This window comes from Pleuronectes platessa, chromosome 18 (assembly GCF_947347685.1).
Source record: "Pleuronectes platessa chromosome 18, fPlePla1.1, whole genome shotgun sequence".
NCBI lineage: Eukaryota > Metazoa > Chordata > Actinopteri > Pleuronectiformes > Pleuronectidae > Pleuronectes > Pleuronectes platessa.
This window is the reverse complement of record NC_070643.1, coordinates 15114970-15138078: the sequence shown is the minus strand read 5'-3', so window position 1 is coordinate 15138078 and position 23109 is coordinate 15114970. Positions and strand designations below refer to the sequence as shown.

General features: G+C 41.7%; 2 protein-coding genes across 3 annotated transcripts; both read right to left on the bottom strand.

Moving 5' to 3' along the window:
- Window positions 1–2880: 2880 nt before the first annotated feature.
- laptm4b (lysosomal protein transmembrane 4 beta) lies at window positions 2881–13162 on the bottom strand. The gene is made up of 7 exons (XM_053446578.1): window positions 12868–13162; window positions 11419–11536; window positions 9398–9471; window positions 9165–9287; window positions 8742–8840; window positions 6023–6118; window positions 2881–3073 (listed from the first exon to the last, which is right to left on the bottom strand). Exons 1-7 carry the CDS (start codon window positions 12958–12960, stop codon window positions 2999–3001), a joined length of 678 nt encoding a protein of 225 aa, XP_053302553.1. The 5' UTR covers window positions 12961–13162; the 3' UTR covers window positions 2881–2998.
- A 2894-nt stretch (window positions 13163–16056) lies between these two features.
- mtdha (metadherin a) lies at window positions 16057–23036 on the bottom strand. Of its 2 annotated transcripts, none has more exons than XM_053446219.1 (12): window positions 22644–23036; window positions 21537–21635; window positions 21253–21364; window positions 20814–20981; window positions 20516–20572; window positions 20206–20379; window positions 19707–19787; window positions 19524–19595; window positions 19287–19414; window positions 18951–19061; window positions 18734–18833; window positions 16057–18597 (listed from the first exon to the last, which is right to left on the bottom strand). In XM_053446219.1, exons 1-12 carry the CDS (start codon window positions 23019–23021, stop codon window positions 18530–18532), a joined length of 1548 nt encoding a protein of 515 aa, XP_053302194.1. In that variant the 5' UTR covers window positions 23022–23036; the 3' UTR covers window positions 16057–18529. The 2 variants fall into 2 exon arrangements, with proteins under 2 accessions (XP_053302194.1, XP_053302195.1); XM_053446220.1 differs by having other exon boundaries at window positions 19707–19784.
- Window positions 23037–23109: the final 73 nt, after the last annotated feature.

Genomic DNA, 23109 nt, shown 5'->3' with positions numbered 1-23109 from the left:
CTATATGCTTTATTATTGAATACTTGATTACGGAAGTTATTGTAAGTAGTTGCTTTTGTCAAGTTAAAAAGTGTGTTTGGTAAAATCAGAGCAGAATCTGATCCAACTCCTCTTTCAAAATCATCCCCCTCTTTCTAAAAATCCGATCTCATGGTGAAACCCGGTCTCTGCCTGCATCATTAAATCCTGCAACAAAAAAAAATAGGCTAGATATGACCCACTTGTTTTGGGTTTGTTAGTATTTTCCCTTCCCCCCCCTCTCAGCCCCGTCCCACAGGCAGAAAAGTAGGTGAGCCGGTCTGTCTGGTTGCCCACTGACAGACCCAAGGTAACCCAGCCTCCATTTTGGGTAAATCCTCTCTGATCTGCCAGCTTGTTCATCTGCATGGGAGTGAGGGGGGAGGCTGAATCTCTGTGAGGGCAGTTGGACGCACGCTCATGAAACCCAAACAATCATGTCCTGAAACTTTACTGTCTCTAACATAATGTCTTCCTGAATGAATGGTTGAATTCAACATGTTTTAATAAGGTTTAGAGCTTTGTGTGCACTGGTTTACCTCTAATAGAGACCATGTCTGAATTAACTGGAATAAATGTCACTGAAAACCTTGGCACCCTCTCACATGGGATTACAGCTGCTATTTATCTAACATGCTCTGGTAGTACGGCTGCAAAATCTGAAGACAACAAACAAAAAGGAAAGATTACATAATGTAAAAGATTATATGCTAAACAGTTTATGATATATGTTAAAAAACGTTGTCAACAATATAATAATACACAGTGCACTGAAAAGACCCTGAGAATCTAAACGTTTTAACTTAATTTGTTCTTTTCAAACATAAATAACTCAATAAATAAATCCAGCAGCAGAAACAGGTTGATTTAGAGTTTTTATTATTCAGAGTTGAAGACATGAGCTCATCCAGATCCAGCAAGAGGGCAAGTGTGTGAGTGGAAAACAGACGGAAAACAGTCTTTGAGCGATTCTAATAAAAAATGAGGCATCAACCGTCCACTCGTCCACATACAAGCTTTTTTCCTTTTTTCCTCTAAACTTGACACAACTCCAATCAAATCTGTCAACGCTCTGCAGCTTCTCAGCCGCATCAGACAGTGTAAATAAAAGTTATGGAAGCTTGTCTCCTCCAGACGGGGGGGGCGGCTGATTTCCTATTAGAACCACTTAGCTGGGAAAACACAAACATGTGGGTTTTGCAGTGACGCTGACTTTAAAGTGCAATTTAATTTTTCAGCTTTGTTGGATTTGCAGAAGTCATAATTCACACAGGGACAATCATGAAGGGGCCAACAGGGGGCTACATCACCACCCACAGTATTAGTATCAAATGGAAAAACTACTTCATGGTAACTTGTTTTCTTCTGTAACAAACTACTCGGGAATTATCGGAAAGAACATGGTTATTATTGGTTCCATTACTAGTTCTAATAATACTCGACTGATTGCCTAACTTGTTCCAAGCATTTTGCACTGTTGACTAGCTCCGTATAGTGTGTATAGATTTTGTGCTACTATGCAATGCTAAATCAATGCTTTAGATCCCCATCCATCGTCACCAGCACAGGAAATAACTCAACATGATATCACTGCATGTGCAAAAAAACAAACATGTCACTACATATAAAGGAAGTTACATCATACAGCTCGCAGGCAAGCGCTGACACACACACACACACATTTGAACATACACACGCATACGGTCTGTGCATGTACAGCAGCACGTCATGCCGTCTTTATAGGAAAATGCCCTCAGTCCAGCTAAGTTAACTCAAACGATCCCATCACAGACCACAATTAAATCAATAATCAAACCGATAAAGACACAGTCAATGCTTCTGCAGCTGCAACTCAACAAGGACACATGTTCACACGTTAATGTTCACACACACTTCTGTTTCGTGTGTGTTGCCTCTTTTTGGATGTGAATCTGTTGTGTGTTTATGTCTGTGTGAGTGTTTACATTAAGTCTCTTGAGATCTCGGAGAAGTACACGAAAACGGGCAGGAAGGCAAACTGGAATACATCGTGACTGGATTCAGGTGAACGAGGTTTTCACTGGCAGTCGATGGGCGACAGGTTTTTACAGAAAAGCGTGTTACATGGGTACGAGAGGAAGACGTCGTTATCGGTCGAGGAACCTTTATCCGATACGAAGTCCCACAGGACAAGCTACATCAGCACACGGATGATACTTTAACCACACCAGGACAGACAGCCTTTCACTACTCGCTTCTTTTTCTCTCCGTTTTCACTGTTATACAAAAAAAGTCATACAAAAATACCCCAACATTACATTCAATGAAGGAAATTTGTCAATTTCTGAAAAAAGTGCTCTTGCATAACTGATCATGTATGTCGCTTTCCTTCTCTCTCTCTCTCTCTCTCTTTCTCTCTCTCTCTTTCTCTGCACCATCTCTCTTCAGGTAGTTTGTTTCTATACAAAGACCACAAGGGAGATTCACAGTATCGATGGGGTTAACAGTTGGTGGCCAAGACCGGTGGGTGCACGTTTCACTCAAAGAAAAGTGCAAACTAGGATGGGACAGAGTGTTCAGGGGCGTGCAAGAGTTCCGAGGCTGCCAGGAGTCAGCAGCTGCCAAGAGGGAGGGAGGGAAGGGAGGGGAGTGAGGGGAGGGAGTGAGGGAGGGAGGGAGGGAGGGAGGGTTGGTGATGGTCAGGGGAGCTGTTGGTCTTGAAGTTGATGTCCTCTGGAGAGGACAGAGGAGAAAAGAGGGGAGGACAAAACGTCACAACAAGCAGGGTGGAGGATGGGGGAGGAGGGCGGGGCAGAGTCGATGGCGATACTGGCTCAGCGTCACTAATCTACAATTGGCAAGAATCCAAGCTGAAACCAGCATCTAAGACATTGTTTCTCCTTGGTTGTTCAACATGTTCCAGGGTCCTACTGTCGGAGAGAGGTGTGATGGGGGTAGGGAGGGGCTGTGGGGGTGAGGGGTCCAGCGGCGAGGACTTCCCTCACGCCTCCATATACTGGGGAGGAGGCTCCTTGGGCGGGAGGGCGATGGCCTCCTCGTACGGTGGCAGCAGAACCTGAAATTCAACAGAACAAAAAGGAGGCTCAGTCCAAACTAGTGAATAGTTGAAAAACATTTAACTGATTGTATCCTATTGTGGGAATTTCTCAGGGATACTGCGCAAATATTTTAGGAAGTAAATACAATTCACAAAACAGTAACAGGAAGTGATTTCAGACTCAGGCTTAAAGATAACACTAGATATGTAGATACGGAAACGGACAGAGACTTCTGTACGTATTCTGAAAGCTTACAGACAGGAACGACAGACTAAAGGTGCAGTACCACCTGAAATCTTGGAGAAGCAGTGTAGCTAGTAGTTCAATCGAGACAAACATAGGAGACGAGGAAGAAATGTAAACAATGGTGGAACTTTTTGAGGAGAGACTTTAAATTTAGTTTGTTAGAAAATAGAGGAATCTATAAGACGGCATCACAACCTCGTCCAATGTCGACATGTTTGATGTTTTGCTTAGCAGCCACACCAACTTAAAGGACACATGGAAGTATGTGGGCAGTGACGTGTCTCTGTTCATACGTAAAGGCAGCATAAATGAGCCTCTAGCCATTGCTGCATGTTTCCCCCTGATTCATTCAGCTCTTTATACTGCATCCGTATAGAATAAATTACTAAAGGCAATACACACACACACACACACAGAGGCCGGGCCACGTTCACCCTTAGCCAAAGTCTCTCTCTGTAAATGGTGTTATAAAACCATCCCTGCTGCTAATTCAGTGAGAGAGAGAGAGAGAGAGAGAGAGAGAGGAAGTGAGAGAGAGAATATTCTCGGAGGGGATGGAGTTGTGAAACAGCCAGAGAGGCCCAGCGAACACATCACAGGCTGGATTTGAAATGAAGTGGACAAGCAGACTATTATGTAACATGTCCAGAAGAGAGAGAGAGAGAGAGAGAGAGAGAGAGAGAGGGAGGCAACGGACGGAGATATATTCGGGGGGAAAGTGAGAAAGAGAGAGAGACGACCCTTGTGCATTTTAATGGCATTTATATAAAAGCGGGACAGATAAGCAGCTGGGTACTTGATGTGTGATGCTGTAGGAAGCCATTTAGACACACTGACGGATTTAGCGTTCTATTCATTCACCACTATGTGTGTGATTGTGGTTGTGTGTGTGTGTGTGTGTGTGTCTGTGTGTGTGTGAGGAGGAAGGGAACACAATGATGGTGTTTAAACTGTTGGATGCTGTTTGATTCTCTCATTAAAATCCATGTAGCTTGTGCTACTTATTGGTGAATTTAAAAATTAGACTTGTATTTTATAACATCATCACTTGTGTGGCTCTGTACTCAACTGCTAATCCACGTCAAATTGTGGAGAAAATCCTGGATTTTTTAAATATTAAAATAATAAATAATATCAGGGCTAGATTGTTTTCATTATAAATTCCGGCAGAGGAAAACACAACTCCTTCCTTTCCGCGGACAAACCCCACTGGCACATACCCAGTATTTGCTCAAAGGCCATATGATACACAACGTGATATCAGACCCTGCTGGATTAGCTCCTGCCCGCTGAGTCTGTTTCATAAGGCGAAAAATACGTCATCAGTGAAGCTGGGCCGCGGCAGCACAAGGACGAAGTGACAGAGCGATGAAGTGCTGCGACGACAGAGGGTGTGAGACAGATTAATGTCTTATGTATCTGTGTTGAGGATTACAGACGGACAGACAAATGGAAACCGTGAGTGTGCTAAAGCCTCTCAGAATGCCAGAGTTAACGCTGAGGGACGGACACCCGGGCTCTCAGCAGCCGGCCAATCACACCTCAGGACGACCTACAGCACTGTACTGTACCAACAACACCAACGTCACGGACTGACGCACACTGCTCGACAACAGAATCCAGAGCCTGGACTGGACTGCAAACACTGCAGAGTTGATGTTATTCTACCTCTGACACACAATAAATATGGATTTTATACATTTAATCACTTTTGATATTGAGTGAATCATGTAAAATCATTTAAATTTCTACTGTAGCAGGAATAAATTCCTTTTAAATGACTACATATGCTATCTTCACTTGTACATGCATTTGCGGACCATGGTAATATATATCTAGTCTAGGGGTTGAACAGCAGGACCCACTTACCAGAACCTAATGGAAACAATTATGTGAAATGACTGAAACATGGGATAAAACAGTAGATCCTGGTCAGTTTGGATTTTTTTGGGGAAGATGACGTTACCGATATTAAAAATTAAAGGTTCAGTGTGTAAGATTTAGGTGAAAGGGATCTATTGGCAGAAATTGAATATAAAATAATCCTAATGGTGTTTTTTCGCTAGTGTGTTTTATCTAAATTATACGACTTGTTATTTTCTTTACCCTTAAATGGTCCCTTTATATTTAAATACTTTACATTTATATCGGGGGCCGGTCCTCTCTACGGAGGCCGCCATGTTCTTTTACAGTAGCCCAAACTGGACAAACTAATCTAAGAGTTTTTATGACAACTGAAGTCTACCACAGGTTCTTTCTCATGTTTGGAAGGGGAGGGTGAGGTGAGGGGTGTTCAGCTGCAACATGCAACTTCACCACTAGATGTCACTAAATTCTACACACTGAACCTTTAAATTTAAAATTCTGTCTATTTGTCAAATCTAAACTGCTGGTCTAAGCACAATTACAGCTAAATAGAAGGTTATACATACCTTGTACATTTAGAGGTATCAACTCATTGAACTGCAATAACATACAAAAGTTAATATGGTCTATTTTTTGTATTTTATCATTTTATTATTTTACGTCGGGCCTAGCACTTGCTAAACCGTGTTAAAGTAAACATGCTACACTAAAGCCTCTACTGAACCAAAAGCTTGTAAGTCAAAACCATTAAAAAAAAACATTGCTGTGCAAATGCACTTATATTAAAAACTGAGGATGGGATTTTCAGTGCGTCCTTGAGGTAAGGGAGCTGACGGGTGGAAGTGCGGACTCACCGTGGTGTCGTTCGTGGTGACGTAGACCAGGACCTCCGTGCTGCCCCTGCCGCTCACATATCTGTAGCAGTTCCACACACAGCCAATCAGGTAGGCCTGAAAAAACAGAGAGGACACACAGCGACCTTTAGAAACACGGTCTCCACTTTTCATTATGATCTCATCCATTCATCAAGGTTAAAGAGGATACTGATGATGACAGCACACATGCATCATACCAACACTTCATAAAGCCTGTGATATGTCAGCTGCATGCCAGTCAGGTGAGGATTCACGGTAATTCAATTCACTTGTAAAAGTATACAGGCATTTTAATGAGTGGTCCAACCATCCGACGCTTGACCAAAAGCTACTTATCAGGCGTTTCTTGCTCCACTAAGGCTGTGGCTGCACTGAGGTTTAGGTTTGTCTGACTTGGCAGAGGAACAGGAGGTTCATTGTGAATATGTGTGAGCAGCCTGCTGCGTCGGTACCTCTGCCAACCGTAAGAGCAACCGCCGGACCAGGACGCCCAGTGGACTGCTAACGAATCACTTTACCATCTGCTGAGCCGACCTCTTCACCGTGACGCCAACTGTAAACCGAGGTTAACGTGTCCACGACAGGAACGTACGCCCTATTGCACCTTCGAAGCTGATAAAACATATAACAGTGTTGAACTTGTAATTTTGAATGAAATTTTTTTTTTACAATAATTTTAAGGCCAATTTTTAGTGTTTTTTCAGTGACATAAGATTTTGTTTGAAAGGTCCAGAATCATTTTTTGTCAGAGCTGTTTTCAGACATGAAATAATGTACGAAATACTGTTTGTCTTTCACATATGAAGAACACAGCAGGATATTGTCCAAACGTGTTTACAACACCAACATATTGTCCTTAGCATTCAGACGAGGGGTGGCGCTCGGATAGAGCACACAGGAGGCAGGACATGACGTATAAATCCTGCTGAGCAAAATCTGTTGTTTTTGTTCAATACATATTTGCCTTATTACTCACAGCTTCACCAGAAAGCTTCAGGAAAATGTCTGAAAGCAGCTTACGTCAAACAGTTTATCTTTTTATTCATCCAAGCTTCTATCGACTGCATCTAAATCTTTGTATCCGCTCTCTGTTTCTACCCTCTCCTCTCTTTCCGGGTCTCCTTGACTGTCTTCATCAGTCATTCATGTCACATGCAGTTGAATGGAGGATGTTGGCTCCAGCAGGAACTTCAGCAGGTGCTGCCTCTGTGCCGAGAGCTCAATGCGTCCTTCAGCAGATTTCAGATCTGGTACTTTTCCAGGCGACTGACTCGACTATCATCATGGAAAGGAACAGGACAGGAGCCGATACATTGTACATGCAGCGCATCGATCAATATGGGCTTCTATTGATTTCCCTTGGCAAATGTCAAGATTACGCTCTGAGCAGGACCACGTCTACATTTGATCTGTGGTATCGAATTTCGGAGCAATGTGCAGTTCAATGAGCGCACATACACACACTGTGCATCAAAGCTCTCTGTCTGAGTCAGGGCAGTTATAACTCTTCTCTCTCTGGGAGTCCAGCAGTTTGTCTCCCAGTGGCTGCTTCCTATCATAAAGCCCGGCTCTGGATGTCTGCCGAGAACATTTCCAATCTGAACTCAGAGGAGAAACAACTTGATTTGATTGTACAGATGACTGCAACTTCATATCCCATCTCGTCCCAGAGCCCCAGAGCGGAACTGCGCCGGGAGAACCATCCATGCATTAAAGGGGAATTAGCTTGCCCGGAGTTTGGTTTCCTGTTGTCCCCGACCCACTGCGCTCTGGCTGTGTGATAATCTCGTGAAGAACATTGATAATGGAAATGTTCGCACTGGCACGGTCATTATACACGCCATATGGCTCGTACTGCTACGAGATGTGCACAGTGTGAAGCTTAATTGCTTTAATCACATTGCAACATGATGAGCAGATCTATTAAAAGAGGCAGTTGGGAACCGAGTGAGTGAGCGTGTAATCTGTGACGGTGTGATGCAAACATCATTATATTTTACAACTTTACATTTTTTCTATGCATCTCTACAGTGTTAAACATCAGATACATGGCTACATGACATTTAGAATATTGCCTTGCAGTTGTATCTCGTCAGTCAAATTGCAATTTATATTCCTGAGGGTCCAGACTTCTATAATGTAGTGAATAGTTGAAAACTCCTTTAAGGAAAGGATTTAGGTGCATTATTATAATTTCTGTGTTATTATTAGCACAATCTTTTGGGTTATTGCTAAAAATCTTTTTTGTGAGGTCACCTTGACCTTTGAATATCAAATTCTAATCAGTAAATCTTTGAGTCCAAGTGGATGTTTGTATGAAAGGTAATGAAATTGATGAAGTGGTCTCACAGGATTGGGACAAACGTGAGGCCACAGTGACATTTGAAAACAATAAACGAATCATTCCTCAGTTATGTCGTGTTCAAGAGGATAGGATGGATATGAGGGCACAGTGATCTATTCATCAATTCATCACTGTGTTGTCTCTGAGTCTGAGTAAACATTTTTCCAAATTTGAATAAATTCCCCCGAGGTGTTCCTGATATTATGCTCACAAGAATGGGATGGATGCACAGAAACATAAGCTGAAAACATGACGCCTCCGGTGCTCGGCTGTCACCGGCACGGACGCATGAAAAAGGCAGACGCTAGGAAGAATGGGAGAACCTGGAGTGATACAGGGATTGTGTAGGTTTACCTTGAAGGAGAGGATGCAGCCAATGAAGACGAGGACTGCAAAGACTAGGCACATGTTGTTGGTGGACATGATGTCCTCTTTGTAAGGGAATGTCCCCGGCTGAAACAAGAGAGAGAGAGAGAGGGGAAGATAGATTAAAATAAATAAACAGACAGGAAGTAGCAATTTGGCCTTTGTTAAATCGGACTGACAAAACACAACCTTTAAATCTTAAACAACTAAAGAGTCTATATAGATCTGCATAAATAAGACCTGTGTTAATGCCTGGGGCTTTCTTTCCCTGAACGAGCACAATATTCTGAATATATTAAACATTCAATTAAAAAGCAGTAAACTTGTTGTTGAACTCAAATGTTTTGGACCGACGAGCACGAAGTTGTTTGTGTAGGTGTTTTTTTTGTGAACATGTAAAAGTGTCCTCACCAGCTGCTGGAGGTAGTCCTGCACTGTGTTGGGATATACCACCACGCTGATGGCTACCAGTGTGTTAAGGGCAAAGTCGAAGATTTGGTAGCAGAAGAATGGAATGATCCAAGCAGCATGTTGCTATAAAAAGGAAAGATAAATAAGACACATATTGAGAAAAAGCATACAGTGAATAAATCTGTGACTGATCGTTTGTCAGACCAGTGATTGAAAGTCTCTTGTTTATTTACCTTGTAAGCACCGTACGTTGCCATGCCACATATAAGAATCATGAGTAGGGATATTGCAGTAGCGATGCAGATATCTGCAGAGAGACCAACACAACAAGGTGAGAGCAGATCATCGGGTTTACCAGTGAAAGAAAGAAAGAAACAGCAGGAAAGTAACACGTCATTTCACTGGAACCTTGAATCCACCTGATGTAATCACAAAGTCTCTGTGAGGATTTATACAAAACAAAGCACCCTGGTGACCTCACTATTTTTAGCATCCAATATGACTCGGACAAAGCATGTTCGACACACGTGGATAATTGTTATGCAAGGTGCTAAATCTGACGAAAAATGCAACACCCTTCTCAGATTCACATTACAGCTGCAAAAAAGACTGATGAGGCCCCTGTGGCACTGGAGACAAGATATTTATACGTGTCCAGGCTGGAGAAAATGATCCCACATCACCAGTCATCAAAGTCAGTGCTTGCTGTGGAACAGTCGTATCTCTTTTAGTTTTTGTTGACCAGAAAAAATTTAACCAAAGGACTTTTGTGAAACACAAAAAGGGGGAATGCAACTTGGGAATCTCATCACAACATTTGGGTTTTCTGTTTTCAGTGATTATTAAAGATACTGTGTTAAGACACAGGAAACGATGGTTCCCTTCAATCTAAATCCCTTTCCTCACAAAGAAACACACGTCATCCACAAATTCTAGTTTTAATTTCAGGATTTCTGTGCATTTAATTATAGTGATATTTTTGACGACAGCCCGTCTCCATCACTCCTCTTTGTGTCACTATGTTTGACTGACGCTGCACAAGCAGAAGAGCTTTCCAAGGGCCAGCCAGTCAAGATGGCCGTTTTAATCCGATGGAGAATTAGAGCAGTCGTTTTTAATCAGAGGAGCCAGTGACAGGGTCTGTGGCGTTCCAGAGGCGACTGTGATGATGATAGCTGCCGGAGGGGAAGCACTGAAAATACACATGAGGTTTGATTTGCTCTTCACGGTGCTGAGCTTACTCAGCTGTGTCTGTGCTGACAGCAGCATTCTGGGAAAAGACGTGGTGGGCAGAAAAGAGAGGTGGTTTTAAAGACGCTGAAACACGCGGGGCCACAGGGACACGCTGCTGGTTTGAATGACCTATCTCTGGATATATACAACAAAATAATACTGTTACTGAACCATGCATTGAGATGATGATGAAGGATACACTGAGATTAAATGATTGTGGTATTTGCTTCTGCACTGTTGCCTGGTGCTTCCCTTAGATAAGTGAGATGAATCTGTGCTGGAATAAATGGAGACACCACAGCAAACACCAATGTGGGACTTAACACAGACTAACCTCTGGATTTATGTATCAAACAAACAGAATCAATTTGTCTTTTAATCTATATTTTTTATGTTAAACTCCACTGGAATGTTTGAGTAATCATACACGACTTTATTTAATTAATTGACATGAACTCGAAGAGAAGAAGCAAAATAAGAGTTTGCATAAGTGGATTATTGGGAATAGGCAATATGGGTTTAAAAAGAACTACAAAATAAAAAATAAAATCACATGCCATCTGGGTAAATCTAAACCTAAAGAACATAGAAAACCTGGAGGAATACATCTTAAAGGGTTGGGTTGAATATTGGATAAAAACTGAATATGCTTCATTTAAATCTGCAACTAACAATTATTTTAATTATTTGTAAGTAACTTTCTTTTGTCAGTAACTTCTTGCCCATCTGAGTTTCCCAACGCTAATGTCTTTTAATTTGTGTCTCACTGGTCTAAAACCAGAGATAATCAACTTAACGGTTATAAAAACCAGACAGATCCTGACAGTGAAAAAGCCGGAACGAGCAAATGTTTAACACTCAATTATCAGAATGGCTGCTGATTTATTTGGTGCTGATAAATGGTTTCATTCATTAAAGATAAGAAACTGCTTCATTGAGGACATTTAACATAATCTGTCATCCCAGGAGATCATTTATACCGAGCTGGACAGACAACAACGAGGGGATTAGCTGCACTCACTTGCATCGTCCATGACATCGATGTCAGTTCCCAGTTCAGAGCTGGTAAGGTGGTAGCGGTACTGAATTGGGTCGTTGAGAGCCGACAACAGGATGAGTAGCACCACTGCATTGATGAGCTGTGGGAAAACAGTTTAGAAAAATCAATATAAACATTATAATTCACTGTGAAGTTACCCGTCTTTAAAATCTTGGGTTGATTTTCAGGCAGTACGTTTATTATACTTTTAGAAATTCCTTTTTGTGCATGGGGCCCTTGTTAAATCAAATAAAAGAAAAACCTCAAACAATGTAAAAGTTCATAGTAGATGATAATTAGAGATACAAAGACTGTATCAGTTCAATTGTGGGTTGTATTTCGTTTTTATTTTTTTTAATGTCATATTTAATTACGATGAAGTTTATGAATAAACTGTAACATATCAAGTCTTCGTTACATTACTATGTCATTAGGGTTATTTATCCTCATCTTAGGAATTATTGTCATATACAAGGGACATTCCCCATCTTGTCCTTTATTCTAAAATCAGCTGATATATCAGTTTAATATCGGAGATGTTTTCGGTATCAACAATCAATCCCTCCAAATAATCCATATCAGGCTCTAGAACATAGTGAAAAATATTATGAACAAAATTCAACTTCACATTCAATTAACCTGGTTTGTTTAATCAAAAGCCCAACATTGAATTTAACCTAACATCCTAATAGATGGAGACATTGCTGTAATGTTCAGATGAAGTTGTGTTGTTGCAGCTTTATCAAACAATTATGATGAGAATAAATATAAGTTCTCATGAGTCTTCTACTTATATATAGATATCTACTATATCTGAATATTGTATCTGTGGAGGTATTCCCCCGTGTGTTTAAATCAGACCTCTGCTCACGTTGGGTCAGAAAGTCATTGGACTGACGCTCACTGAAGGTCAGGGATTTACCAGGCTTACTGAGCTATGTTTAAAACTTCAGGTGATCCCAACAGAAAAGTGACTCTATATATAACCTGTTCAAGTGTAGGACGATTCAAACAGGGATTCACTGCTGAGGGTTATACATTCCATCACAACAACAACAACAACAACAAAAATCAGCCAAAAGGGAAAGAAAACAGCATGGGAGCAAATTGTGAATTATAAGATATGATATCAAATAATAAATACATGAGAATAACCGTGAAGATCCGTGTATCATTACGGATGAAGACCAATGAGCAGAGGCTGCAGCTCAAACGTGTTGTTTTGACGAACAACAGAGGACATCGCTCAAAATGGCAAATGAGAACAGAAAGAGAAAAGCAGCAGCAGCTAGCCAACTTAGCTTCTCCTCGCTTCAAACTCAACGACAGCTCGTTCTATCGCATCCCAGCGCTCGTGTCACATTTCGCGGCCACAAATGAAGATGTACGAGCCTGATACGTGGGTGATAACTGGCGAGAAACGCGACTCACCATGTACCATATTCCCAGGATGATGGTGCCCGTCCGGACGTGGCAGCACAGGCAGCAGCTCGTCGAGTACCAGCGGTCCCACGGAGAAATCATCTTCTCGGCTTTGTGTGTGTTTGTTTGTTGTTTTGTTTTTATCCTGCTATACGACTTTTCAGGCTATTTCATGAAGGCTGCGGGAGATTCAGAGATTCGAGCCCCTGCGACGAGAGCGCGAGTGAGAGAGACAGGAATGTCTGCGTCCTTGGTGCGATGGAGGAGGAGGAGGAGGTGGCGGAGGAGGAGGAGGAGGAGGAGGAGGAGGAGCGGCCACATCCAGTATGTTCCCCACGTCTCTGCGAGCGGACTCCCGGAGAACACACTGCCGCTAATCTGGCTCATCCGCGGGTCATGTGACCAGCGGACGATTTGACAACATGTCGGTGACTCTCCCAGACACACAAGCTTTTACTTTTTTTAAATTGTTGATAAAGAAGTATTTTTTGTTTCCTCCATCATGTTGGGGAACTGGAGTTATAGGACAGGGCCAGATGAACCTCCCTATGAGGGGGGGCCTGGGGAAAACATTTGTTTCTGGGTCCCTCTTAACAACCAGTACACAGTTTCATTATTTCATTAGGGAGGTTAATTCAATGTATAATCAATTACTCAGTACACATATAGTAATACATGTTTAAGTCAAGACTGTAGGTGAAAGTCCGAGACCACACAAATTGACAGATTTAACTGATTTTTATTTTAAAATTATCAGAACACACACCCTTTACAATTGGGCTAGAGCGTAACACAACATATTGACTGTTTGTAGGAAACAATCTCACAGTGGCTTTCCAGAGAAGATTCTTCTTATTCAGGGTGCGGTTGGCCGACCACTTGTAGGTGCAACTACTGCCCCTTTCAGAACAGTCTGAGAGTGGATAAGTCAGAAGAAACAGAAATATAGAGAAGTAAACATAATCAGTTGGGGCAGCTTCCCCGTCAGCTCACTCTCAGTGCCTATTGGTTTCTGTCTGAGCCGATTATCGTAAATATTAAAGATGTTTGAATGTGAAGCATGCAGAATGGGGGAGACGGGGATTCGAACCACCGACCTGCTGGTTAGTGGACGCCCTGTTCGATCTCCCAACCAAGGTCACAGTTAGAATGTTTCACAACTCGTTATCAGATGTCATTTCCCTCAAAGTTGCCTTAAAACATCTCCACTGTCCACACAGCACTTGTGCACCAATGAAAATTGCTCATGAACCTTTGTAGATGCAGCGTTTTGGGGTTGATTCCGGTCATGAGAAAAAAGTAGATGTGAAAGTCACATGTCACTATGGATTCAGCACACAGCACTTACCATGTGAGCAAACTTGCCAATGGCAGCAGTTTTATCTGTCCCCCATGTAGGACTGGGTCACCACTCCCTCAAATTGGATTTACTGTAACTTTGTCTGGATCTGTGGGAACGTGCGACCTTCATTATTTCCGCAGATCCGGTGTTTACATGTTGACACGATTGATGTGTGTTTCACTGCAGCGTTAGAACCAGAAGCCATCTTTCTGTCAGCATACACAACCCGCCCCCGGCCTGACAGATGGGCCAGTGACCACAGCTCTAAGCTCTGGTCTGTGGACAGCATCATCGTCACATTAGGGGATTTTCCTCCACTGCCATGACTTAGCAGTGAGCAGCCTGCCACCTTTTTAAATGCAATTCGAAGAACAGACCTCCAACCTATGATGCATCCTTCCGGCCTTAATGATTTCCCATTCAGCAGGTACACAGAACATTTAAATGATCAGATAGAAATATTTGTGTAAATATTTCGGAGGGATCTGACATAATGACCGGAAGTTCAAAGCCCCATAATCCTTTTTTCCCAGACCTGCTGGAGAAACATAAATCCCACACCCGGCGTTTGGCTGCAGAGATATGTCAGTTGGGCCGTGTAACGTCACCGCGCTTCATTGACTTGATTAAGGACGTGACTGTCAGGGATTATGTGGGTTTTTTCATAGCAAGGCTTTGAGTGACCACAGGGCCTTCCATTACAGAGTGACCTTCATCATTATTACATCTGCCTTTCATGCACTCATGAGAGAACAAACAACAAGCGAGGTGATCCATGAGCAATGAAACCAAAAAAAAATGATATCCCTCTGAAGTAAGGCTGAAAGGAGAGGGAGCCAGAGATTGTGAGAGATTAAAAGCTGGTAAATCCAAAATGAACTGAGAGATAAGGGATGGAGAGAGAGAGAGGAGGCGAAGGAGGTCAGGCGCTGTTGAGTTTGCCATGCGTCTGCCCCGCCATATTGACTGGGGCAGTGGTTTGGCCTCGGGATGGGTCACTGCGACCGGGGCCGAGCTCGGGCCTGGCTGCTGACACAGATTTGCCTCACATCATAGGCTATAGTGTTTCCTCATGGTATTAATCACAGATTCAGGATCAGTTTGTCAGCGGACAGGTAGACAGCACAGCTTCATATCAGTGTAGGTTGTGGTGAATTCTGCTAATAGAACAACTGAAAGCAACACTATGTCTCGTCATCCTGGGGATAACTGTGCATATTTTCAAATGATGGCAGTCTTATAAAGTAGTTCAGTTTACAGTTATTAAACTGATCCTAATTCCACCTATCCTTAAAAAGGGAATATGTGCATATGTCCTGTAAAGCCTATATAATGGTTTGATAGACCTATAGATTGAATTCCAAACGGGTATTACATGCAAACACACAGGTGACAAGTCTTCCTTCAAAGTCATACACATGCAATATGGATGATGGGTACACAGTTGTAGCGATGGTGGATACTTGTGTATTAAAAACAAATTAGCTGTTAAAAAGACCTACCTCTTACATAACTAACCGTCAAGTAGATAAACTACAGGTCTATTAGAAGAATTTAGATAAACCATTAATATTAGAAGAAGAGAATTTCTTTCTCAAACAGAGAAACTGTCTCTATTTACACCATATAGCTTAAAAACCCAAAGCGAAGAATTAAATCATTTCAACATGCATCAGTAGACATTCAATAAATATTGGAATGGAGTAATTAAATTAAAATGCTCTGAGAAGCCTGAAAAAAAAAATCCCCACAGCAAAAATAACTGTTTTCTACATTTTATGTAATCAATCCATTATCTATTCTGCAGATTCATGCTTCGGTCCCTGAGAAACAAGAAGTACAAACTTATGACAAAGTGATATCAAGCATTTCTGATTTATTTTTCATTTTTACCAAACAAACATAGAAATATCATTTGTTTCTCCTCATTTAACAAAATCATTCACAAAAAAAGACAAGTTTATAAATACATTGATTGGATCATTTTTAATAATCTGTAAAAATCAATCCAAAAAAAATAAAAGATGCCTGAAGCCACACCAAAATAATAATTTTGCTCTATCTGGTCTACAAACAATGATGTACCACGGCCAGCTGAGGCGCTCTCCCTACCAACAACAGACTCCAACAGAAAAGCTGCAATTTGTCTCCTTTGAGAAAGCTATTACAGTATATACATTAAGTGGTAAACTATTCCAGGACCAAGTATCAATAGTTAAAGCAAGAGATCATTCATTTATTTTCATGTACAGAAGTACTATTATCAAAGTCATGCACGATGAAATTACTCCTTACATCAAAACTTGCAATTAGATGGAAACTATTTAAAAAAAGGACGCAAATGTTAAACATCTACAGATTAAGGCAATGGAATTACTGGAAATTCCTTTTGTATGTGTGTAATTGTGTGTGTTTGTATGAGTGTGTGTTTCCTAAGTCCAACTGCCATGTGGAATTAAAGCTGCTCCATACCATATCTCCATGTATGTTTTCATTCTCAATTTACATCAAGAAACAAAAGTTACAAGTTTCACATTCCACAGAAAAAGGTAGTAAAAACAATCCATTGACATCAAAAGGAAATCAATGCAGCCTTTTGCACAGTGCAAATCACAGACCTGGAAAAAGCCCTTACAATCTGTACATATGGCATGGCTTATTCTAGCACAAAAAAACGGAAGATAGTATCTCTAAAAAAACAGAAGAGAGAGAGAGAGAGAGAGCGATCGAGAGAGAGAGAGAGTGCAGGAACGTGGGTTCAAGCTCTAGAAAAATCAACGCCCAGTCTCGTCAGATGAGGACGGACAAGCTGAGAGTGGTAAAAGTAAAGGGACAATTCTCAATAGTGCTACTGCTTTCCTGGGATCATCACACTATTCCTCAACGTTACGCTGCCTCCTAGTGGTTCTCATCAGTTACTGTGCTCTCGCCTGAACAGTCCTAGTGCCAAATCAGAATCAGTTTTACAAATTAAGTTAAATTATCTGATGAATTTTTACTTTTTCAGAATTTTTTAATCACAGTTTAAATATAATATGGTTAAATATGCAGCCAGTGCCTTTGCTATCCCTCTACCTAAAGAGGCAGAAGTGTATTTTACCACAGTTTGGTAAAATTATAAGTGTTTGGATCAAATTATTACCCTTTAGGAGTGATTGTGTAGATTTTTCTATGGCCAAGATGGTTTTTTCCTTCCTACCACTGTGACTGACACTGAATTCAACTGGTCCACAGCTGCCATTCTTCATGTAGGAGCTTTTACAAACTAAACAGCAAACAGTTGATAATTTGTAATTAATAGATATCAATGAAAATAATTTAAAGGTCAAGTTTGGATGTATTCCAATCGTCATCGTGTGTACATAGGAAGTGTTAGGGATAGCTGTAAAAATGACTTCTTCATACAAGTCGTGTAGCAATACTTTTGAGAGCCAACAAGTAAATAGTCTAAGTGCTGTAAAGTTCAGCCAAAACTGAAAGGAGGCCCCCAGCAGTGTATGAACAACCATATGATCACATTTCTTTTTACATGTATGTTGTCGTGACAACAAACCAACATGCAACAACCAGGAAGAATCCCTCTGCCAAAGCTCAGCCAGGAAAACACATGAATTTGTCTCATGGTAACTTAGCTGAAACCTCATATTAGCTTTGGGTAAATGGAGAAATGCATTTTTGTACAGAAAAGACGAGTGTGTCTCATATTTTCTCTGTGATGGTGTAACATCCTGGCAAGAATGAGTAGGAGGCATAATTACAGCGACCGATAACTGTCAATATATGTACAATCATGTAAACGTTGTATTTCAATAAGCCTCTGAAAACTCCAAACTAACCCTTTTAGACGGAACTGAGACTCTATCTGATGAACACATTTCAGTAATTTGATATACGGGCAGAAACACGAATAACAAAAACAAAGTGCAACTCATGGGGAATTAAAATTGATGGTTCTCTTTAAAATAATAATTAAAAGAAAAACATGTCGGTTTTTTGGGATCAACAATGATAACCAAACCCTTTAGATGCCATTAAAAGAACAACTACATAAACATGTACCTACACTGCGGGTCTAGCTGTCCTGAAACTCCACTCTGGCTGCAGTGTAGCAAATAGTGCAAATTAGTTAAGATTTCAGTCCACAGGACCAGATTTCATCACTACATTTACCCAAGCAGGTGATATCTACTGTTTATTTTCTGTTTTGTTCAGGTCACTGGTAAACTGTTAATGTAGCTCAGAAACTAACTCTGTACCTAGAAATTATTGCATGTGATATATTTAATAACAATCGTTTGCATATGTTTAGTTGGAACCTGTGATGTGAATTCATGTTTCTCGTCTGACTTTTTTCTTCTGCGAAGGTTTCGGAGGCTCCACGATTTGCTCGGACATCTCTGAAAAGTCAAAGTAAAAATTCAAGTTATATTTAGATCCATCTCCAAATAAAGGGGTGGAACATTTCCTCCCTTTATGGTGTTTTACTGCAAAGTGAGAAAACACAGATTCAGACTCAGAACTGTTGAAACCTACTCTGAGCGGAAGATATGCTGGGATTCGGCTTTTTGGAGGCCATCACAGGAAGCTCCTGGGGTTTGGGCGCTGCGTTGACCAGGGGTGCTGTGCTCACCACCTATAACCAAACAGATGAAATGACATTCCCATTAAAAAAGGGTAAACGTCTACAGTGCAACAATTTATACTCTACTCCCACATATTAATCTGAGAGCTAGAGGTTTTGTTGTCTTGCCTGAGCCTCGGATGCAGCCTCCTCATCTGCCTTCTTCTTCTTTTTCCTCTTCTTCTTGGACTTTGCTGCTCCACCAGAGGAATCCTCGGCATCCTTCTCATCCTCGGATACCTGCCCAGATAAAATCACATTCAAATATTTTCAATTGAAAAACAATATCTTTAAGTTATAGTCAGAGAAAATGGCCAGAGCAGATGAATCAAGCAAGAGGTGCATTAGGGATTAACACTAAAATGCTATTTCTAAAGCCTGTCACATGTCTTCAAGAGCTTTAGGCCACGATTAGTGAGAGTTTTAATAAAAAGGGACGTGGAGGCCCTGAACATAGAGCAAGACCTTGTTGGGGGCAGGCTGTTCCTTCAGGGGAGCGGCTGCTGTCACCAACACAGGAGGCTCTTCATAGTTGCCCCAGTGCTCTGCTGGGGCACTCCAGTCAGAGGCGGAGTCAGCTGCTGCCTGCCCATCTAAAAAAAAAAAAAACATTAAAGCAATTAACAAGATGTTATTCAAATCAAGGTAATTGTTGAAGAGGGTTTGGTCAACAATACATGGATGGGCTTTTGAAACACTTACTGTGACCAGACCATTCATCATCAATCGTTGGGGTGCTCGCCCACTGCATCTCAATTGAATTGGATATCGGGTCTAAGAAAGACACGGGTGAGGTAAAAACATTAAAGCAACTACGACTGAAAATAGAAAAGAAAAATAAACACTGATCAGATGATAGAGCTGGCAGTTAATCACAAAACAAACCTGAGGTGTTGAGTCTCCCCATGGAGAAGGACCCGGGGTTGAGTTCAGTCTTTATCCGGCCATCAATGCCACTCCATGCTGCTGGCACAGAAACACAGAATAAAATATATGTGGAATACAGTCAAGATGTATTGGTTTTATATGATATATTGTTTTTTTAAATGTTTGGACAAGAATGATGAACTTATCCATATAACGTCTACTCAGCTGCTCTCTTTTTTAATACCACTACCATCAAACGGCTCAGTGGGGCAGGATATTCTGACCTCAGTTTCGTTCCCCATTTTTTATTTCAGCAGTAGAAGTGGGAGCATTTTATTGTTTAGCTGTAGCATGTTGACTCGTTCATCTTTACAGCCACACTTACATTTTAAAGCCAGCATTCTGAGAAAAGCCAGAACAGTAAAAAATAAAACTCAATGCTCTTACGCTTGTTTGCCTCTGATGCTGCAGTTACTGTTTATAATTGAAATGCAGGTAAGTTCGGCCCATGTGCTACCTTGTGCTTCCTGTGTCCAGCGCTGGGGCTCAGCCGGGCCCCGGTAATGCGGAGCCGAGGGAACGTTCCTCCACTTGGCTCCATCCATGGCACCCATCTGACTCTGAATCTTCAGAGAACTGTCGGTCCATCCTACGCCGTTAACTGAAGGCTCCTCTCGCCAGCTGGAGGACACTGAGGTGGCAGGCATAAAGGAAGACACAGAGTCAGACTAGGGCAGTTTGGTACAGTATCAACAATCTAAAAATTATTTTAAAACATTAATAAAACTTAACTCAGGAAAATAAAAAGTCAGGGAAAAGGAGAATACCTTTACCAGCTCCACTGGCTGTATCCACCTTTCCACTGGTTCTTGGAGGCAGCGACTCTGAAACAAAGCGGAAAAAACGGAAATTGCTTGAGTGATAATCAACAAAACCAGATTATTGTTTATTTTGACTATGAGTGAAAATATCAATATTTAAAATAAAACATTTTTATTAGGCCTTTTAAATTAAACAACATTTGAAACAGACTCAAACTTTCGATTATTTCTCTGGACTCGTATATAAAACAAAACCCCAATTTCTACCATCTACACACACAGTAATGGTTTGTTAGATGAATACCATGGTTTCCTCTGTGCTTCTTGCTGTTGGTGGGGGCTGTGGCTGCAGTTGTTGTCACATGGGATTTGGGGACCTCGACACCTCCTGAGCTCCCAGAGTCCTCAGGGCCTTTGTCCTTCCTGCGCTGCTGCTTCTTCTCACGGTTACTGACTTTGGTCTCCCATGCACCTGGGTGACAGACAAAACAACAACAACAAAGGGTTAGACGTCTTGGTTTCATGCAAGTGACTGAAAAATACATATTTTTTTATAGTTGATGCACAAGGAGACTAGCAACAACAGCTAACGTGGATGATTCTTGTTGTGAGTAAAACAAAACTGGAGAGTTCAAGTTTCCTGGAAATAGTGAGAACATGAATGGGCGTAAACAGGATATAGCTGAGCAGTCAGTTTCAAAATGAGAAGTTGTGAAATTTCCCCTACAACCGTTGATTCTTACCATCCTCGGGCTCCTTTGAATAATTTTTAGACACATGCTGAACTGGTTTCACCTCCGTCTTCAGTTTCTTCTTGTTCTTTTTCACCTGCACAGGGGCCTGCACCTCAACAACCTGTGGACAAAGACAATAAATAAAGTGGTTGGGTACCGACAGAGGGGCTTTAGTAATATAACAACAATGACCGAATTGTTTCATAAGATATTAGGACAACTCGGAAAGACTGGAAAAGGAAAAACAATTATTTTGGCTGCACTGATTTTCGGCAACAGAATGTTAAACACACCTTCCCCGTTTTGATCTTGGGGGCCTGCTTGGGAACCACCTCAGTCACTTTGACCTCCTCCTGAGCGACAGTCACTGGCTTCCCATTAGACTGAGTCTTCTGTGGGAGAAAGACAATAAATCTCATTAACAACGTGATGTTCACAGGTTTTACTTTCAAGATGGATCCTAACACAATGTCTGTCTGCAGCATCCCTCGCAAATGCACCTTGAAACTGCCCCATAAACAAAAGGAAACATTAACAAGGGCTGGGCGATAAAACTATAACTAACACAATATAATCTTCATCAATAGCAATATAACAAACGTACAAATCAGAATGATATTTTTCTTATTCGTTCGGCAAGCATGGTGAAGACGTACACCACACACACAGTCTATGGTTGCACCTCACAATTGTAAAATAAATTGCGTTTTATCAATTGTTTCTTTCTACTCATAAAGAACAAGATTAAAACAACAAGCTTCACTAAGGAGCAAAAATACAAAGGTCTTTAAACCTGAGATAAATAAAAATGTATCTTTACTGAAACTGCTTAAACGCAGCTTTTTGAAAATCATTACTTTGTTCAAAGATCAGTTTATTATTATCAGACATTATTCCATCGTGTATTAGCTATTTGCATTATTATATCTGCTGTCTTTGATTTTAGATTTAGCATCAAAACTCTGGCTGCCTGTGATTTTGTTAAAGAGACATTGTATTTAATTCTCGTTTGAGATGTTTTGTTTTTATTTGTCCTCTTTCTGAAGCTAGTTAGCGTTAGCATCCTTTTCCAATCCCAACCCAGTGCTTCGCCGGATCTCGAGTCTGTAATTTTCCGTAGTGGGGCTAATTGAGGATAATCTTGTCTTTATTTAAGTCATGAGCACGTACATCACATGACTGGCCCTGTGCAGCTTAGTGTATAGTGAGTAAACTAAGCGAGTGGAAACCCTAATGACAGGTAATAGTGTGTAAAATAGCTACCAGGCTATGAAACGTTGAACCTGGGGTCTCTTTGTGTTGACATGTCAGAGGAGGAGATGTTTGAATTGAGCGGACTGAGCACCTTCCTCCAGCCTCCATTGTTTCTAGCCATCGCACTTGTTTCGTTTCAGTCTCACCGTGACTCGACAGCTCGTTACCGCCGCCTGCGGAGCCCTTTCCGCCGGTTTCTTCTTGTTCCTCTTCTTCGGTTCTTCTGGCTTCGCAGCTACAGCCACGTCGGCCTTGACGGGCTCGGCCTGGGTCACCGGGGCTCCTCGCTTCTTCCCCGAGAGCGCACGGCCGCAGACGGCGGCCCATGACAGCGCTAGCAGCAGCAGCAGCCCCGCCGCGGCCGTGGACAGGACGACCCACGTCGGGTAAAGCTCGGGCTTCAGACCCAGGTCGACCCCGAGCTGAGCCTGGACGTAGCCTTGTCCCGACGACAGGAGCTCCTTCAAACGGCCGGAGAGCATTTCGGCTTTCTCCAGCGCGAAGCCTCGCAGGTCCCCTGCCATCTTTCCAAATTACGAAAATGCTAGCTAACTGTTAGCTACCATAGCCTGCATCCGTATGCTAACGGAGGAGTGGCTAATCCAATCTGGT